General features: G+C 68.7%; 2 protein-coding genes across 3 annotated transcripts in view; both read right to left on the bottom strand.

Moving 5' to 3' along the window:
* Positions 1 to 5642: 5642 nt before the first annotated feature.
* CRIP2 (cysteine rich protein 2) lies at positions 5643 to 10898 on the bottom strand. 2 transcript variants are annotated; one of them, XM_057543170.1, is made up of 8 exons: positions 10723 to 10898; positions 7690 to 7735; positions 7552 to 7609; positions 7056 to 7196; positions 6900 to 6968; positions 6725 to 6819; positions 6361 to 6418; positions 5643 to 6278 (listed from the first exon to the last, which is right to left on the bottom strand). In XM_057543170.1, the coding sequence occupies exons 1-8, from the start codon at positions 10881 to 10883 to the stop codon at positions 6211 to 6213; spliced, it is 696 nt and encodes a 231-aa protein (XP_057399153.1). In that variant the 5' UTR covers positions 10884 to 10898; the 3' UTR covers positions 5643 to 6210. The 2 variants fall into 2 exon arrangements, with proteins under 2 accessions (XP_057399153.1, XP_057399154.1); XM_057543171.1 differs by having other exon boundaries at positions 7690 to 7784; positions 10723 to 10840.
* A 3726-nt stretch (positions 10899 to 14624) lies between these two features.
* MTA1 (metastasis associated 1) overlaps positions 14625 to 18020 on the bottom strand; it is a 39097-nt gene continuing 35701 nt past the window's right edge. Inside the window, exons 19-21 of the mRNA XM_057543165.1 lie at positions 15785 to 15816; positions 15344 to 15495; positions 14625 to 15255 (exon numbers count right to left, since the gene is read on the bottom strand). Of these exons, the coding sequence (XP_057399148.1) occupies positions 15105 to 15255; positions 15344 to 15495; positions 15785 to 15816 (335 nt within the window). The 3' untranslated portion in view covers positions 14625 to 15104. The remainder of the gene's footprint in view (positions 15256 to 15343; positions 15496 to 15784; positions 15817 to 18020) is intronic.

Genomic DNA, 18020 nt, shown 5'->3' with positions numbered 1-18020 from the left:
GGGACCAGGAGCGGAAGCCGTGGCTGCCTCCACCCCGACGGTCCCCCACCAGGCCCCGGTGGGGGTGGGGGTGAGAGCTCCCAGCCTTCAAGGGTCAGGGAGGCCGCACCCCAGCCTCGGTGAGGAGGACGGACCGCTGGACCCCACACTCCCGCGGCGGGCCCCCCACACCGCTCTCCAGTCACTCCCACCTCCCTGGGACCCCCTCTCTGAGGCCACAGTTCTGCGCCCCCCCGGAGCTGTGCAAGCCCCGGTGCCCAGCTGCCCGCTGCCCTCAGGAGGCGGCACGCCCTGCCCTGCACTGGTGGAGCCAGCCCAGCCTGCTCCGGGACCGGAGACTCAAAACCCCCTCTGCCTGGCACAGGGGCACCTCAGCGTGGTTTCTGGAGCCGAGGCCACCAGCCCAACCTCCCCACCACCCTCACCCGGCCCTTGGTGTCTCCTTGGCCTGCGCCTGATGCCACCAGGCCAGGCCAGGAACAGGAGGTGGTCCTGGCTTCCCTCATCTCCTGGCTCCATGATCCAGAGAGCAAGGTGGGCATGAGAGAAAGCAGGAGAGTGACGGGGTGGGGGTGGGGGGCCGGGTGGACGGGGCACACGGAGACACAGACACAGCTAGGAAATGCAGACAGGCAGAAGCAGCGAGCGGGGGGAAGGGCCAAGACCCCTGGTGATGGAGAGGACCGGGTGGGCGGGGGGCACAGGGCAGGACACTCTGGGGGAGGTGGGCGCCTGTCACAGCAGATCCCGGGCGTCAGGCCACACGTGTTGCACGCACCACCTTGCAGATCCCTGAGAAGGCTGCCCCAAGTGGGTGTGCTGGGCAGAGGTCAACTCCACCGGGATGATGAGCTGGAGGGGGGCAGTGACCGACAGGTTGCCTGGATGCGCACGTGCGTGTCCCAGTGCCTGCCTGGGTGGGCATATCCATCTGGGTGTCTGGGGGCATGTGTGCACGAGGTCCTTCTCTGAGCAGCTGCCTTCCCATGTTTCTGTCCGGCCCACTCCCCCAGCCCACTCAGGGCTCCGGGCCAGGTGAGGCTGTGAGCCAGGCTTGTCTTCCCTTCTACACACCTGGCCCCAGGGATGACCCCTCCACCCCCCCAACACTGGGACTCCAAACCCGCCTGACCCTGGGGGTGGGGGGAGCTGAGAGCCCCTCCTTAAAAACCAGGGTGATGAATCTCTTCCTGGCCTTCCCCGCTGTTATTGCCATTGCCATGGTCACAGCACGGGCCCCTGTGGGGAGGATGCCAAGGGGGGCCAAGGGCCATGGGCGTTGCTCTCTGGTTGGTACATAGCACGGTTTTTCCAGACACACAGACACACAGACACACACACACAGACACACACACACACTGGCTGGAACCCTCCCAAAGCTTCAGTCACAGACTGACATGCCCCTCCAAACTCCCCCAGCTCCCTGTCTGTCCTGCCCACCTGTGGGGGTGGGGACCCCTCCAGCTGCAGACCCCCAGCAGTGGGGGACTGTGGTGGGTGGACAGATCCTTCAGCCCCCTAGACTCTCTGGCCAGGCACACCCCCATTTGAGGCTTGACTGGGTGCCCGTCAGGGCCCTGACAGCCCCTCCAGGAGCAGGCTTCTTGCTTCCATCGGCTCACCTGCCCAGGATGCACTTGTGGGGGAGTGGCAATGACCTGGCCCAAGGTCAACCAGACTCGGGACCACTGGTCCAGTTCAAGACCCAGATCTGCCTTGCCTGGCCCTCCACCCATTTCCTTACTCTTTTGGGGCCCTAGTGGCATTTACTGCACAAACCCATGGAAGGCACAGTGAAGCACCTCGCACACCCCAAGATGCGGCCCGCCCCAGCGCCACCAGCACCATGGCCCTGCGCTCTTCTCCCTCCCAGCACTGGCTGCAGGCACGGGGGTGGGGGGCGGGGGCTGCGTCTGGAGTGTGAGGGCAGAGCGGCCAGGACGGCTACTTGCCCCGGGCTGCTCTGTGCCCAGAATGTCCACCCTGCCCCAAGCCAGCCTAAGGGCATCCAGGGCCCTGCGACCTGGGGGAGGTCACTGCTGCCTGGCCAAGGCCACCTCCACGCGCTCACCCTCTCTCTGCGCACTCCCACGCCCTCGCCTGCGCAAGTGCCACCCAGGCTCAGCTGGAGACCCAGACGGGAACCGGGCAGGACCCTGCCCTGCAGCAGAATTCTGGATGGAGAGGGCCGGGCTGGGGCCCCAGGGCAGGGCTTGCTTGGGCTCCAGGCACCAGGAGAATTGGTGAAGGCAGGGCTGGGCCCTAGTGACCGCTGAGGAATCCACCAGGAGAGTTCTGCCCCTCAGGGCTGGACAGACTGCCCCCCAACGCCATACACTGTGACACTTGCCTCTGGCCTTTTCCCTACCATTCTCGAAGCCCCCACCCAGCGCCCAGCGCCCCAGTCTCCGGGCCCCCTCCTCAGTGTGGACAGGTGTAAGAATGTCCCCTGCTAGGGCTGGAGGCCAGCAGGGCCTGTCTGGTGTTCCTGCACCCAGATGCCCTGCAGGGCCAACATGTGCTCCAGAACCGCTGCTGAGCCTGGGGCCAGAGCTGGCTTCCTGCCTCCAGAGTCCACCCCTCTCTGCCCTTCCCCCAGGCCCGGCTGAGGCTGAGTCGTGGAGACTCAGACATTCCCAGGGCCTATTTTTAACAGCTTGTCTCCCAGGACCCCTTGTCTGGCCCGAGGTCCTGCCCCGGGCGTCCCTGGGGCTGGAGAAGGGAACGGACTCCGTGCTTTCCCAGAAGGGCGCTGATCCTGTCCACCAGGCCTCCGCCGGGCCAGGGTAGGCGAAGGCCCCTCTCCTCCTCTGCTGGAAGCAGGCGCGGGATGCAGAGGGGCTGGGGTGGAGGGATGGGGGCACCTACAACCTTGAGCTCCCTCAGCCAGCCCTGCCCTCCCCCTCCCCCCACCCCAGGCTGAGCCTGGTTCCAGGAATCTCTGTGCCCTGGAGCCAAAGCCCATGCAGAACCGCCTTGAATTCCAGCCTCATCAGTCCAGCAGCTGGGCGTGTTCATGGCCACAAACTCACCCCTGCAGCCAGCTGGGCCCTGAGAAAATGTGCTGCCCACACCTGGCCACCCCGGTCTCCCACCAGTCCTTGCCTGGCCCAGCTCCCAGGGGCCCAGAGCCGGGGTCACAGGCACTAGGTGACTTCCTGACCCTTAGCACCCAGGGGGCCACAGCCCGTGACCAGTGCGCTGGTGCTTGGAGAAAGGTCATGCTCCCTCAGCCCTAGAGAAGCTCAGCCAGGCTAGCCTAGCTGGGTGGGGTCCCCAGGGAGCCTCCAACAGCAGAGGGCTGGCACTGGTGGGTCACTGGCCCAGGAGAAGGTGGAGGGAGAGGGGCTGGGGGTCTAGGGCAGGGGATTCTGGGCCTCAGGGAAGTGGGGGCCGAGGGAGCTGCAGGCCCCACAGAGATGCCTGGAGGGCGGGGGGACCAGCTAGGGCCCAGGTCTGAAATGGGGTGCAGGGTGGGTCTTGGAGGGTCCTGGAGAGGAAGTGGGGAAGACTGGACCGGTGGGAGGTGGGGTACAGCTGGGGAGCAGGATGGCGGAGGAGGCCTGGGCGCTGTGCCCAGCCCTGGGGTTCTGGATGGAACAGAGGTGGTTAGATGGCATTTCAGGGCCGCCTCAACTGGCTGGGACCGGGCTGGAGGGGTGGGGGTGGAGCCCGGGCAGGGGGGGAGGTGGAGAAGGCGCCACACCGGACTGGCCTCCCCTGAGTCTTGCAGGGGCGCCCGAGGAAACACCTGGTTTGCGGGGAGGCTTCCTGGAGCTGGTGTCACCAAGGGAGCCCCGGCAGCGCAGAGCCACCCGCGGCTCCCACCGATGACACCCAGCGACCGCGCAGAGACAGACGGTAGGGGCCCCGCCCCGATTTCCATGACAACCCCGCGGAAACAAACACGGAGGCGCGACACCCTCCGCACGCAGGAAGTGGAACGCGCCCTCCCGGGCCAGACCCCCGCAGTGGGAGGGCACTGCGTCCCTGGCAGGGCCGGGCCGATCCTCCCTCGGGGCGACCCCGGCAGTCCTCGCCCCACCCCCAGGGCGGGCCTTCACTCGAGAATAGCCCCCGCCCTTCCCCGGGTTTTGGGGAAGGGCGCGTCGCAGATCAAGTCTTCCCCACGTAGTTTCCCCTGGAGTCTCCCGGAGGAGGGGCCCCGGCTGTGCTCTCAGCAGCCCCCCACCGGCCGGACGACAGGAATTTCCCATCCGACACCGGGAGCCCTCAGCGAGGGCGGGCCTGGGGGTGCTCTGGGAAGCCTGAGTTCTCCCCCAAACGACCCCCCAACCAAGGAGCCTCGTGCTGGCGGGAGGGAGGTGGGAATGTGGAGGGTGTTGTCCCAGCCCCTCCTCCGAGCGTGCTTGCCCGAACCTCCCCTCTGCCTGGGGTGTGAACTGGGCGCCCTTGGGGTACCTGCTCCAGCCCCTCCCACCCCCAGGGCAGGCCGACCCTCCCTGCACATCCTGGCTGCGTTCCAGGCGCCGGCCAGGTACGAGGAGACGCTGCCGCCCACGCTGGGCGCCAGGACTGGCCAGGAGGAGGGCGGCTTGGCACTTGCAGACACCAGGAGCCGGCCCTCCACCCCAGGGACACGGATGGCTGCTCGAGGGACAGTGAGCCGGGCACCCAGGCTCAGCTGTGTGTGGGCCCACGTACTGGAGGGCGGGCCAGGCACGGGCCTGTGCCACGGGCCGGGGCGCTGGGAGCTGTCCCTGGGGGCACGGCACACGGGGAGCCGGCTGCCTATGGTGCTGGGGACACGGGGCCCAGAATGAGCAGGCCCGGATGATGCGCCTGGCTCAGGGGGGGCGAGGCATCTGGGGGTGGGGTGCTGGGAGTAGGCCAGGGCAGGGGCTGAGCACCGGAGGGCGGGTCTCCGAGGGTTCTGCCCCCGCGCCCAGAGTGGAAGAGAAGGGGCGCCCTCTGGTGGGCTGCCCGGGAGCCGGCGGATAAAGGGAAGGCAGACGAGGAGGAGGCCTCCTCCCAGCTACTGAGAGTTCCCGGTTGCAAAGGCAGAGCCTGGACAGCCTGGGGAGGCCAGAGGTGACTCCATCAACACTGCAAGCCCAGATGCAGGAATGCTGTTCAGGCAGGAGCCCCTAGGCCCCTCCTTCAGACTGTCCACATTCTGTCCCTGGGCTCCCACCAATGCTGGGGCCGGCTGACCACGCTCAGCCTCACTCCCCCTAAACCCTCTGTACTTCCAGGCTCCTCCTGGGCTGAAGGCCCACCTCGTCCCTGACCACCCTTCACCGGCTTCTCCCCCTGCAGAGGACCCCTCCTCTGGTCACCTGCCCCCTCTCCCTCCACATGCCATGCCCTCTGCTCTTTCCCGAGGCTGACCTCTCCCTCTGGGTCTCTGATGGGTCGGAGGACCCCCTGGTTTTGGTGCCCATGTCTGGGGACCAGGACCCCACCCCCGGATGCCTCCCACCCTCCCCATGTCCAGCTAGCCTGGTCCCTCTCAGGGGCCCACCCCACCTCAGTGTTGGCACCACAGCCTAAACCAGCCCCCAAACCAGAGCCTCCCCGCCTCCCAGCCACGACCATCACCGTTGGGAAGAGGACCCCCGGACGAAGGGACGCTATCCCGGCTTCACGTCCACGCCACAGACACAGACACAATGCGGGGGTCGTGCGATCCTCAAACCTTTCATTGACAGCAAAACCCCCGGCAGTCGAATGTGAGCCACGTGAGGGTGGCGGGCGGGCGTTTGTGAGGCAGGGTGGGAGGCGGGCAGAGGGCCCCTGGCAGGGATGTCCCTCCACCCTTGGGACACTGTGAGGGGCGTGGCTGTGGCTGTCACGGGCAGGGGGAGCATAGATAACCCTGTGGGCAGGACTGGGGCAGCAGGAGGGGGAGCGTGGGGCGGCCACCTCAGAAAGACCCACCCAGGCCACAGGGACACTCAGGGACGTGTGGGCCACGAGACACAGACATGGGGACACGGGGGGCCAGGAGGACACAAAAGGGGGTGACGGGTGGCTGGAGACACAAAGGCAGACACACCCAGAGAGACAGGGTTGGTGGGCAGGGCTCTGGAGTCAGCTCAGGGGCTTCCTCCCCAACACGCAGGCCCTGGACCCGCAGGTGCTGAGGTGGGACTGGGCAGCGGTCACTCTCCCCTCGTAGCCAAGCAGTGGGCCCCTGGCCAGGGGCCTGCGCAGACGGACCCATGCCCCGCAGAAGGGCCTGGGGGCCTAGGGCTGAACTTTGCCCTCGGGGTCCTTGTCATAGATGTAGCTGCCAACAGCTCCGGTGTTCACCCCTGTGGGGAGAGGGGCAAGGGTGGTAGGGGAGGGGTGGAGGAGGGGGCGCCCCGCGTCCCAGACCCTCCTGGCCACACTCACCCTTGGGTCCGAAAAGTATTCCGTAGCAGGGCTTGTGGCAGTAGGGCTGGCCGTCGTGCTAGGGACGAGATGTGGGGGTGAGAAGCAGGGGCCACAGAGTCCTCACTCCCCACTCCCCCTGGTGGCTTTCTCCGGGTCTCTCTGAACCCGCGAGTTCTCAAAGCCTTGGCCAGGTCGGCTCACCTGGGGGGAGCTGGAGGGGAGGGCAGTGCCGCCACGCCACGCCACGCAGCACTGCGCGCACGCGAGCCACGAGGCTGGCCACCAGGGGGCAAGGCCCACCGCCCGGCGCCCCCCTCCCCCGCCTCCCGTCCCCTGGCAGCTGCGCGCCCCGCCCCCGCCGTCCAGCCAGCGCCCCTCTCACCTCCGCGTGCCCGCCTGGGGTCAGCGTCTTCCCGCAGCGCTCGCAGCGCAGGCACGGCCGGTGCCAGTCCTTGCCCAGAGACGTCACCTTCTCAGCTGGGGACGGGAGAGATGGTGAGGCCGGCCCCCCCCGCCCGGTGGAGGCCTCCCAGGCTGCGGGTTGGCGCGCCACTCACCGAAGTAGACCCTCTTGTTGCAGCGAGGACACATGTTGGGTTCCCCGGTGAACGTGGTGACACTGGAGGCTGGGAGGGGGAGGGGGAGGGGTCAGGACGGGGCACAGCAGCTCCGACGCCCGCCCCCTCCCCCCGCGGTCACTCAGCCCAGCCCACCTTTGCTGGGCCCCTTCGGGGGGCCGCTGGCCTTGCGCTCCTCAGCTCGGGCCACGGGGACCTCGACGGGGCCAGTGACCTGAGGTTTCTCGGCAGAGGGCTTCTCGTAGATGTAGGAGCCGGCACCTCCGATATTCACCCCTGTGGGGTGGTAGGCACTGTAGGGGGCTGGCCGGTGGGCTCGCCCACCACCCAGCCCTCACAGCCACCCCCCAACTTCTCAGAAAAGGGTCCTCCACGGCCCACTGTGGGGTCAGGACCCCCACCCAGAGGGCACCCGTGGGCTGCAGATTTCCGGGAAAGGCACGGAGGATGCTGGTCCTTCAAGGACGGGAGGGGCCGGCACGGGGAAGGAGAGAAGGGGGCCGGGGGAATCCAAGGGTCCACAGCGTCCCGCCAGGCCAGCCCCAGGTCTCTGCTGGGCCGAGGATCGGCAATGGCCATGCTCCCCAGCGCTGGAGCAGATCACAGGCCGTGGCGCCCCACCCAGGCTCACCTTTGGGTCCGAACAGCGTGGCATAGCAGGGCTTGTGGCAGAAGGGCTTTCCGTCATGCTAGGCAGAGGGCAGGGCATGAGGGCGGGGGCCTGGCCTGGGCTCCCCGGCCCCCCTCCCTGCCCGGGGGAAGGGCTCACCTCGGCGTGGCCCCCTGGCGTCAGCGTCTTGCTGCAGTGCTCGCACCTGAGGCAGAATCTGTGCCAGTCTTTGCCCAGGGAGCTCACCTTCTCAGCTGGGGCGGGAGGGGGATCAGGGCCAGCGCCCTCCTGCCCTCCCGCGCTCAGCCGCCTGCTGCCCCCGCTGTCCTCCCCGCTCCTGGGCAGCCTCTGCGCCGGGTCCCCTTCATCCCCACCCGGCAGCCACGTGGCACCCGCCTGCTCCCCCACCGCAACCACCTTCTGCTGCCCAGAGGCCCTGCTCTCCCGCTGGGTCTCAGGCACCCTCATCACCCTGGGTCACGGGCTGCAGCAGGGAACTTGGACGGGGTCCCAGCTCAAGCACCTGCTAATCCCCTCACCAGGACACCTGCCCCTCCCTCACACACATCCCCAAACCCTCCAATCAGGCCCTAATGGAGCTGGCAGAGCGCCCCCGCTGAAGGGTGGCCCCAAGCCTCCAGAACCCCTGTGGAGAGGCCAGTCCCTGTCGCCGCCATGGGACACCCGTGGGACAGGACGCCTGCCTGTCTATATTTGGCTTCCTCGCCCTAAGCTCTGAGAGCACCCCCCCCCCCACTCCTGCCTCCGGCTGCTGCTTTGGCGCTCAAGGTCTGAGACCAGCTGCTGAGGGTCACGTTGGGGCCCCTCCCTGTCCCCTGCCCCAGGCTGGGGCTGCTGGGCCACCTCCCAGTGGATGGAAGCTGGGGCTTCCCCAGGGGTGCACAGCAGGAAAAGGGCGGAGGAGAGGGCAGGAAGAAAGGCTGGAGCTGAGTTGGAATTCCTCCCAACTGGAAAGGGGCCCGGCCAGAGGCATCGGGGAGGAGGGGGGGTCAGGTGGGCTGGGCCCCTTCCACCCTGGCAGAATCTGGCCAAGCCCCAAGAAGAAGCCAAGGACCAGTGGCTCCCCTGGTCCCCCTCACAGAGGGGCCTCCCCCAGGGCCCCAGCAGAGCAGGGAGAGAGGGCCTGGCCGGGGGCACCCCGAGCCCCAGGAGGCCTGTGGGTGCTGCTGGAGGGCAGTGAGTCCCCCTGGTGGCCCAGGTTCGGAGCCCTAAGCGCCGGCTCCCCATGGCCCTGGTGGAACCTGCTGGTCCCGGCCAGGGGCAGCACAAGCTTAGACCCCTCTGGCCACTCCACCAAGGAGGCTGGGACGCAGGCTGGCCAGGCCTCCCCCCAGGTCCATGCCAGGGCAGATGGGAGCTGGCTGAGCCCAAGGCGGGCTCGGATCCCACACCAGCCTGGCATCCTCTCCCAGTCCTCCTTCTGGCCAGTGGCGGCTGAGGCAGCTGCAGCTCAGGGCTGCCAGAACCACTGGCTGGTTCATAGGATGTGGGCACCTGGGGGTAGGGGAATGACCCTCAGACCCACTGGCCAGGTCGATGGCCACACATTACCGGCCCAAGTTGGGAAGGCAGAATCGATTGAGTCTAATGGCTCGGAAGGGAACCGGCCCTCACCCAGCTGCACGGTTGTTGGGGACACAAAGGCTTGGTGTCCCTGAGGTCACCCTGGGGTATCCTGGCCCAGGTTGCACTGTGCACACGCTTGGGGTGTAGGCTGCTGGGGTGCAGCCTGATTGGGGGTGGGAGGGTCTGGCCCCCGGCCCCTTCCTCCACCAGGGCCTCCAGACCAGGACAGAAGCCAGCCGAGTCTGAGCCGCCTTTGTTTTCTGCTGGGAGCCAGCGGCCGCCCAAGCAGGCAGAAGTGCTTTTCCGGGCTGCCCACGGGACTGTCGGCCCGGCCCTGAGCTAGCCTGACTGGGAGCAAAGCTGTGGGCAGCGGGGCTGGCAGGAGGACCCTGGCGCTGGCCCCCACCCTGAGCCTTACAGGATGAGCCCTGTCTGGGACGGGGACAGAGGGCTGGGCGGACTCCTGGGGAGGCATCCGGAAGCCCCTCGGCTTCCAGCCAGCCCAGAAGCACTCCAGGCCAAATCCGGTCCCTCCCCTCTGGGAACAGCAAACAACATCGGTCGGCCTCCTCCTCCTCCTGCCTGCCAGGAAGCCAAGTGGCCATCTTCAGCTCGGCCTGTCCCCAACCCAGACCCGGACCACTGCCCCTAGGATGACAACAGAAGGATCGGATCCCCTGTCTGTCGCTGTCTCTCCCTGCCCTTCTGGCCATCCTGGCTTGTGCCACCAAGTCTTTCTGTGTGGGCGTTGGTGGGAGGCTCAGTGGGCAGGGACTTTGCCACCCTGGCAAAGTCGAGGAGAGGATCAGCCAGGATGAGGGAGAGTAGGTAAGCCAGACAACAGGGTGGGAGCGCCAGAGAGTGGGTGAGCCAGTGCTGGGGGGTGCTGCCAACCCAGGGGGCATCCTGGCAGAGAGGACCCCCTCCTACCCAGCTACCTCCTCCTGAATGCCACTGTTCTGACCTTGAGGAAGCAGGGGGCCTGGCCACCTGGGCTCCAGCGTCCTCTCCTGCTTGTGGGGACTCGCTTGTCACCCCACCCCCGGGAAAGTCCTGGGGGAACTTGCGCCAAGGAAAGGAGCGCGCTGGGACACGCAGGAGGTAGAGGCCAAGATCGCCCCCGCGTGGACTGAGTCCAGACAGAGCCCAGCCCTGGCCCAGCCCGGCGTGGGCAGAGGTCGGGGTGGGGGTTGGGGTCACGGGTCGAGGCCACGCCAGCCCGGCCACGTGTCCGCGGAAGGCGGGACTGGGGTCCGCGCGAAAGGGCCGAGAGGGGCAGGAGCGCGCGAGAAGCGCCCGTAGCTTGCTGCCCCGCCCGACCCCGCCCCGCTCGGCACCGCCCGGAGAACCGCGATGCGCCCCCGAACCCAGAACTCTCCCGCAAGCCCGGCCGTATTCTGGGGGGACCACGCGCCCCCGCCCGCCGGGCCTCGGGCCCCTGCCCCACCCCCATCGTCCACTTCGGGGTTCGGGCGTGGCCGCCCCCAGCTTGTCGCCGCTCCGCCCTTCAGCCGCACCCGCGTGGGCAGCGCGGCGAGCCGGGTCGGGGCCGCGCATCCTGGACCGAGAAGGGCGGCGGGGTGCTGGCCGGGCCCGGGCACTTACCGAAGTACACGGTCTTGTCGCACTTGGGGCACTTGGAGGCCATGGTCGATGCGCGCCCGTTCAGCCCGTGTCCTCCGCCCGCGCCCGTCTCCCCGCCGCCGCCGCCGCCGCCGCCGCGCCCGCCCCGCCAGCCCCGCCCGACCGGCTGTCCGTGCTCCCATTGGTCTGCGTCCGGGGCGGGGCGTCAGGAGCCCGCCCCCGGGGTCCGGGCGCCGCGGGGGCGGGGGCGCACCTGCAGGGGCGGATGGGGGGCGACGGGACCCGCCGGGCGCCCCTGGGTCGCGCGCGCGAGGTGGCCTCTACCCAGGCCCGCCCTGTCCTCGCCTGTTTCCATGGCAACGTCGGGGGAGCCAGCGGGGCCGCGGGTGGGGCTGGGAGTCCGCGGCCCCCTCGACTGGGGGCGTCCTGGCCAGCGGGGCCTCGGCCCGGAAGGGCGGCGTCGGGACAAGCAGACTGACTCCCCGACGGCGGACCGGCCCGCCCTGCCCGGTCCTGGCGCCCGGGTCCCCAAGGGAACCGTACCCCACCCTGCCGCGCGCCGCCGCCCCGCTTCCCTTTGTTGCTCGGTTTCTATAGCAACGGCCTTGCGGTGGGATAGGAGCGGGATTCCGGGCGGGCGCGCCACCGGTCCAGGCCCGGTCCCGGCCCCGCCTAACACTGTCAGTGGTGCTGAAGGCCCAGCGGGTGGAGGGCAGGGCGCCCGCCACTTCCAGAAACAGCGCGAGAGAAACTGCTGGAAGGGGGTTGGGGAGGGGGTGCCTGGCAGCGAGGGGACCCGCGGGGCTGTGCTGCAGGCTCTGAAGTTGTCCTCCCCAAGCTCTCCCACCCGAGGGAGGTAGGGAGGGGAGGAGAGGAGAGGAGGGAGGAGATGTGGGGCCCCTGGAGTGCCCCTTTCGCGGGTGCTGTGGCCGGCCAAGTGGGCGGACCCTGCCATCAGCTTCTACCCCTATCCCCTCCCCCGGCTCCCGCCACGGGCATCCCTCGTCTGGACCCCACTAGCTTAGGGCCCAGGGCCTCTGACCTCCAGCCTGGTGTCACCAAAGCACCCTCCTGGAGGGCCGGGGAGCTAGGGATCTGCCAGCATTCAGGGTCTCTCCCCGGGGTCCACAGCCCTCCTGCCAACAGGGGCCTACCTACCTGACTGACCACTCCCACCCTCCCTACCTGCACCTGGAGCCATGCAGGACCCGGCCCTAACCCAGGGGTCTGGGGGACCTGGAGGACGCTGGGGCCACCTCCCAAGGGCTCTCCTCTGGACCTCCATCCCCAGCTGAGCCTCAAGTCTGGCAGATGGACAGACCCCCAAGCCCAGACGACTAGGCCCAGTCTGGGCAGCGGGCTCCAGCCCCCTCACCCCCTGCCCTGTGTCTTTGAGGCTCTGTGCTGGACACTGAGGTCTGCCCCCCACTCCCCACTTCCTCTGCCTGGTGGCGTCCAGCACCTCTCCTGGCCCCCGGTGCCAGCGTGTTCACAGTGGTTGGGTGAGCCCGTCTCACAGGGCAGTTTCATGGCAGCCCTGCCGTGGCCCTGCTCCCGGCGGTGCCCCCACCCATTGCACTCACACCCTTCAGCCACTGCCATTTCCGTGAGTGAGGACAACAGCCCAGAAAGATGTGGGCCCCCTCACGCCTGGCTGACCAGCCTGGCTGGCCCGCTCTCCCTCCGCGCTCCGGCTCTGGCCCCAACCCAGCCAGGGCAGAGACCAGAGGGGAGGCCTCAGCGGGCCCCCCTTCTCGGACAAGGTGGCCTGCAGGTCAGTCATTCACAGCCCGCTCCTGGCTCAGGCTGGGTGTCCGGTGTCTCTGAATAATTCATGGGCCCACTGCCCCCACTTGGCACCTGTTACCACCTCCTTTGCAGCTTGGGAGCCCCCAGGGACCCCCAGGCATCAGCCTCCGTGACCCCACCCCGCCCCTGAAATTTGCAGGACTGCTGTGGAGGGCGGACTGGTTGGGCACTGGTGTCGCCCAGCTTGGAGAGTGAATGGGGGTGGAGCAAAGGAATGGCCCTGGGCCCTGGCCAGATGCCCTGGAGCCAGGGAGGGGAGAGTGGGGCCGCGCAGGTACCCTGCCTGCCAGCTGCAGTGCCTGGGCTGATGCACTAGGGCTGTTCTGGGCCTGGCGGGAAGGGGCACAGATGGCCGGGCACAGAGCAGCAGCACCTGCCTCTGAGGCCACTGAGGGCTAGAGACTGGGGCAGGTACAGGCCGGGCCAGCTCCTGCTGAGCAGGCCGTGGGGCTGGGTGAGGACAGCAGGGTTCGCGGGAAGCAGGCAGGGCCCCGAGGTGGCCAGGCCAGGTGGCTGGGTGTTAAGGCAGGTCCCTCCCCTAGGGCCGCAGTGCTGGCAAATGGCACGGGAGCCCAGTCTCGCTTTCCAGCAAGGCCCCCAGGGCTGCGCCCAGCGGTGGGCGGTGGGAGGCTCCAAGCAGGGCAGGCGTCCGGGCTGAGTCCCTTGTGGGGACTCTTGTCCCCCTGAGATGGCCCTGGCCCTGGGGGTTGGGGGGGGGATGGCTACAGCCCCCTGCCAGGCCCACGAGAACAGGCCAAAGCTGGCAAACACTCCTGGGCACCCAAGACCTTGCTCCCCCCAGCCCATACCCACCTCCCACCCCGCTGCTAAGGCCCGGCTCAGACCTCCCAGGCAGCCGAGAGGCGGACACACAGCCCAGGCCCTGCCCAGCACAGTGCTGGGGTGGGGGCGGGGGACCCCGGCTCCTGGCTCTCCGCAGGGCCTGCCTGTCCTTGGGACAGAGATCTCGACCAGCCTGGGGGGAGGGCCAGGTTCGGGGGAAGGGAAGTCAGTCCCCGGGCCTGGGGAGAACCATCCCCTCCCCTCCCCACCCCATCCTCAGGCCCCAGGATTGGAAAAGGCCCCAGAGGAAGCTAGTGTCTTTCTCAAGGTCACCAGCCTGGCCTCCCGCCCCCCCCACCCCCCGCCCCGGCTGACACTGCAATGAAGCCCTGGGGCAGCAGGGGCGGCAAGGGGTGGTGCCAGGACTGCAGATTAGAATTGGCTGGGGGGGCGGGGGGGGGGGCCACAGCCACTCCTCTGACACCCTGGCCCGCCACCCTGCTGGGCCCTGCAGCTGGGTCGTGGAAGGCCAGGACGCCCCTTATCTGTCTCCAGCGAGGGAGCAGGGTGGTTTCTATTTCAGTTCCCCAGCTGAGATGCCCACACGTCACCATGGGGCTGGAGGCACAGGAGGCAGAGCTCGGGAAGGGGAGCCCCTTGGGGAGGGCCTCGCTGACCCCCTCGGCCGGCGGAGGTTAGCGTGGCTCCCAGACCCCTCCCTGCAGTGGCCTGGCCGCACCTGTGCCCTGGGCCCAGAGCGGGTGTGCGGGGGCCAGCCGAGGCAAGATGTCTGAGAGCGGACTTGCTGAAATCTGAGCAAACTCTCCCGGTGGAAACTCCACACCTGCTAGAGGTGGCCCTGCAGTTCCTGGCAAAAACCCGCAGACAGCTGGGGCAGGGCTCTGCCAGGAGCAGGCTGGCCGGCCGGCTGACCCAGCTATGCTGGCTGCCCCGACGGAAGCCAGGCACCTGCCAGTCTGGGTTCCAGGCCAGGTCCAGACCACCCCCTGCCTTGGACAGACACAGGGGGTCTCGGCTCCCCCCCCACACCGAGTGAGCCCTGGCTGGACCTCTCCCTGCCCCCAGGGCCAGGTGGTGGGCACCGGGCCAGGGCTTCCGGGAGGCAGGTATGCGGGCCAGGCCGCCGCGTGCTGCTCGCCGGGGCCTCTCCCTGAGCGTCCTCCCCCGTGGCGGGCCGGGAGGGTCCAGGCTGGGGGCGCCCCTGGAGCCACCCTGGCGAGGGAGCCCGAGGCCAGCGCCGGCTCTGCCCTGGGGGTGACGTGGGCCCAAGACAGGGGGCGGACTGAGGACAAAAGACACGGAAAGGGCTGGTTGGATTTTTGTTTTTATGAGTTTTTTTTTCTTTGTTTTTTTTTAATATGAAAATTACTTGAAAAGACAACGGGCCAACCCCACCAGGCAGCTCGGCCGGCCGCTGGCCACGCCGATCCTAACATTCCAGGTGTAAGTTACAGAGCTTAAGTTCATCTACAAAAAAAGTAATAAAAATAAAATTTAAAATGGCACCTTCAACAGAACACAACGAAACTCCCGGCCGGCCCGCAGGCCCGCGTTGCAGGGCGAGCGCTCGGGCGGCTCCTCAGCTCCGCTCCGGCCAAAAAGTAAACACAAAGCTAAAAAAATGACTCCTCGGAGGCCCTGGAGTAAGTTAGGCGGCGCTTCTCCCCGTGGGGGGCCGAGGAGCAGTCTCTGCGGGGGAGGGCGGGCGGGGGCACTACCGAAACCGGGCGGCGGGCGGGCGCGGTCTGCGGTTGGAGGGCCTCGCGGGCAGGCGGGCAGGCGGGCGGCACCTAGTCCTCGATGACGATGGGCTCGTCGTTGACGGGCGCGGGCGGGGCCGGCCGCAGCGGCAGGGCCTGGCTCGGGCGCAGGGCGATGGGCTTGTAGGGCCTGCGGGCCGCGCGCTTGGTCTCGGAGGACGAGAGCAGCTTGCGGATCTTCCTGTGAGCGAGACACCGAGTGACGCGGACGAGCGACGCGGACACGGTGGCCCCTGCCCCCTGCCCGCTGCCGGCCCCGGAGGCCCCACCTGGTCTCCTCGGTGGCCATGTAGAACACGTCATCGGGGGCGTCGATCCAGTTCATTCGCCGCCGCTTGACGGGGGGCAGGGAGCCCCCCCGGATCAGCCGCACCTTGGTGGGGTACGCCTTCCCGTTGAGCAGGAGGTTCCGGCTTGGTCCCTGAGGTGGGGAGGCGCCAGGGGTCAGCCCGGGGCCTCCGCGTGGGCACCCGGAAACCCCGAGGTGGCGGTCCCAGCGGGGAGCATGGAGGCTCGGCCACCCCGGGTCGCAGGGGGCCCTCCGAGGGCTGTGGAGACCCGCCGCCTGCCCCTCCTCTGGTCCCACTGGGCCTCCCAGATGCTCCCGGGCAGCGCCGGGCAGGGCTGGGGGGCCTGCCCCAGAGGCCCGTGGGAGCTGTGGGAACACACGTGGGTGCACGCGTGTGGAGGGCGGGGGCCCTCCCGCTCACCATGTGCCTGGTCTGTCCGTGATTCGCCAAACCTGACAAGAGGAAGGAGAGCAGGCTGTGAGGTCCGAGGCAGGGCGTGTCCTGCACTCAACACACTCGCTGAGGACCCGCAGCCGAGAAGCAGGGAACCCGGGGCCAGGTCCCCCCAGAGCCGCAGCCCACACCCAGGTGGTGCTCCGGGTGGGGACCAGGAGTCTCGGATCTGAGCTCGCTCCCTTGACTGGGCCGCGACAACTGGGGCCTGGTCTACACTGGGTATAAATACGGTGGCGCCAGGGAGCCCCTCTGCAAGGCGGCCACTCCCCGGGCAGCACCACTCAGACCCCAGGAGGCCAGGCCACCCTGGGCTTCCTCCCGAGGGGCCCCCAGCCCCCCTCGCAAACCCTGGGGCCAGCCACCCAGGGAGGAGCTGGTGGGAGCTCCCAGGAGTGGCCAGTGGGCCAGGCTCTGGCCAGGGTCCCGCACTTCCACCCCGTGGCCGGGGGTCTGGGGCCACAGGAGCTGCCAGTGACTCAGGAAAGGCGCCGTCCCGGGTCTCGGTCCACACTCCCAACCGGCGCCCAAGACCTGTGGCCCCCAGACACACGTGGAGCGAGTCTGGGGGCGGCCGTGGGGCTGCGCGGCCGTGGGGGCTGCTCTCCAGCACCGGCGTCCTGCCAGAGGCCTCCCAGGACCAGCTCCTCCCAAAAGTGCCCCTCGGCCACGGCGCGTCTCTTGACGAGCAGACAAGAGCTGTCCAGCCCTCCCCTTTGCAGACCGCCTCCTAACTTGGAGCACCCCAACCCCGGCAGGGCGCAGGGAGGGGCCGCGGCACCGGGCCTGCAGCCCTCGAGGCCCTGTGCTACTTACCCAGGTAGGTGCCTACCACAGGGATGGGTGGCGGAGAAAAGAAAGCACACGGTCAGCGTTACAGGGCAGTGCGTGCATGCGGCGGGCCCAGAGGGCGGACGCAGCCGCAGGCGCGTGGGTAGGCCACTCAGCCCGTTAAGGCCCCACTGGTGCCAGGGGCCGGCCCTCGCCCAGAGCCAGCTCCCGCCACCCGCTGCTGCCCCGGCCGCCCCACAGCACCCCAGGAGGCCAGCTGTGGCCTCCTCCCAGGGGTCGTGTGCGGCCCCCGATAGCCCCGCCCGGCCCCCCCCCCCCGACCCCGGGATCTGCACGCTGGGGCTGAAATAGATAGGTACGGAAGCACATCGATGTTGGAAAACCCGACAGAAGCAAACGGATTTCATCCCTCCCGCTAACTAACGGCTTTTTAACAGGTCGAACCCCAAAGCTCAAAGCTGCCTGCTGATGAGCACGCAGCCCCTCACCCCCTTCTGTGGGTGTGATCAGACCATCCCCAGGGCACCTGTCGCAGGGGCAGATGAGCAGCCAGCCCTGCTGCTGGGACCAGGGGCCGCGGCAGCCTCCCCGCCCGAGGGCTATGGTGGGGAGGGCGGAGATCAGCAAGCAGGGAGTGGCTGGGGGTGAGCTGAGCCAGCGCCCCGTCCTCGGAGCCCCACCGAAGGGTCGTGGGTGAGGCAGGCGGGGCGGGGGGGGCCTGGTGCCGGCAAGAGCCTGTGTCCAGTTGGAGCGAGATGGCAGGGCCCGGCCCCGGTGCCACCGGCTGACCCTCAGGATGTGCCTGCTGGGGCTCCCAGACACAGCCGAGAGAGGGAGCGTCCAGGGCACAGGGCTGGGCCGGGTGGCCCCCGGCCGCTGCCACCTCCCACAGATCCCAGGACAGCCAAGCCTCGGCCAGAACCCCGGGGCCAGTACCCCTCCGGTCGTGAGCTTGGGAAGGGCTCTGGATGTGTCCATGCTGGCTGCCCCACGGAGCTGGGGTACCCACACCAGACCTGACCTTGCCGTCACGAGGGGCTGGCAGGAGGAGCTCCGAGTGCACTTCCCACGTTCTCCCCTTCAGCTGGTTCCCTGTTCACCGCCCCCCCACAGTGGTCCGGCCGCAGGCAGACCCCTGGGGGGCCCTGGGACACCCAGGTCTGACACGTCCCCCACTGCCACCGTGGCTACACCCTCCTAGAGCAGCCCCAGCCCACGGACACCCCACCCCCAGCTGCGGGGGCAGAAGCTGGGCCCTGGGCAGGTGAGAGGAGCCACACTCCAGAGACGCCCGACGGCAGGAGGGTCCCCCAGAGGGCTGCCCCAGCGCACACCCCGCGAGCATCCCACCCCGCTCAGGAGACGGCGCTGCTGCCTCAGCTCTGGGACCCTCAGCCCTGGGTGCGCCTCC

Source organism: Balaenoptera acutorostrata, chromosome 3, assembly GCF_949987535.1.
Source record: "Balaenoptera acutorostrata chromosome 3, mBalAcu1.1, whole genome shotgun sequence".
NCBI lineage: Eukaryota > Metazoa > Chordata > Mammalia > Artiodactyla > Balaenopteridae > Balaenoptera > Balaenoptera acutorostrata.
This window is presented reverse-complemented; position numbering and strand designations above follow the sequence as displayed.

Excerpts from the sequence above, each read along its gene's own strand:
- CRIP2 (XM_057543170.1), bottom strand. The coding sequence starts at position 10,883 with ATGGGAGCACGGACAGCCGGTCGGGCGGGGCTGGCGGGGCGGGCGCGG. Across the intron at positions 7,736-10,722 it reads CGACAAGACCGTGTACTTCG|GTGCGAGCACTGCAGCAAGA; the intron begins GTAAGTGCCCGG and ends ATTCTGCCTCAG. Across the intron at positions 7,610-7,689 it reads CGCCAGGGGGCCACGCCGAG|CATGACGGAAAGCCCTTCTG; the intron begins GTGAGCCCTTCC and ends CCCTCTGCCTAG.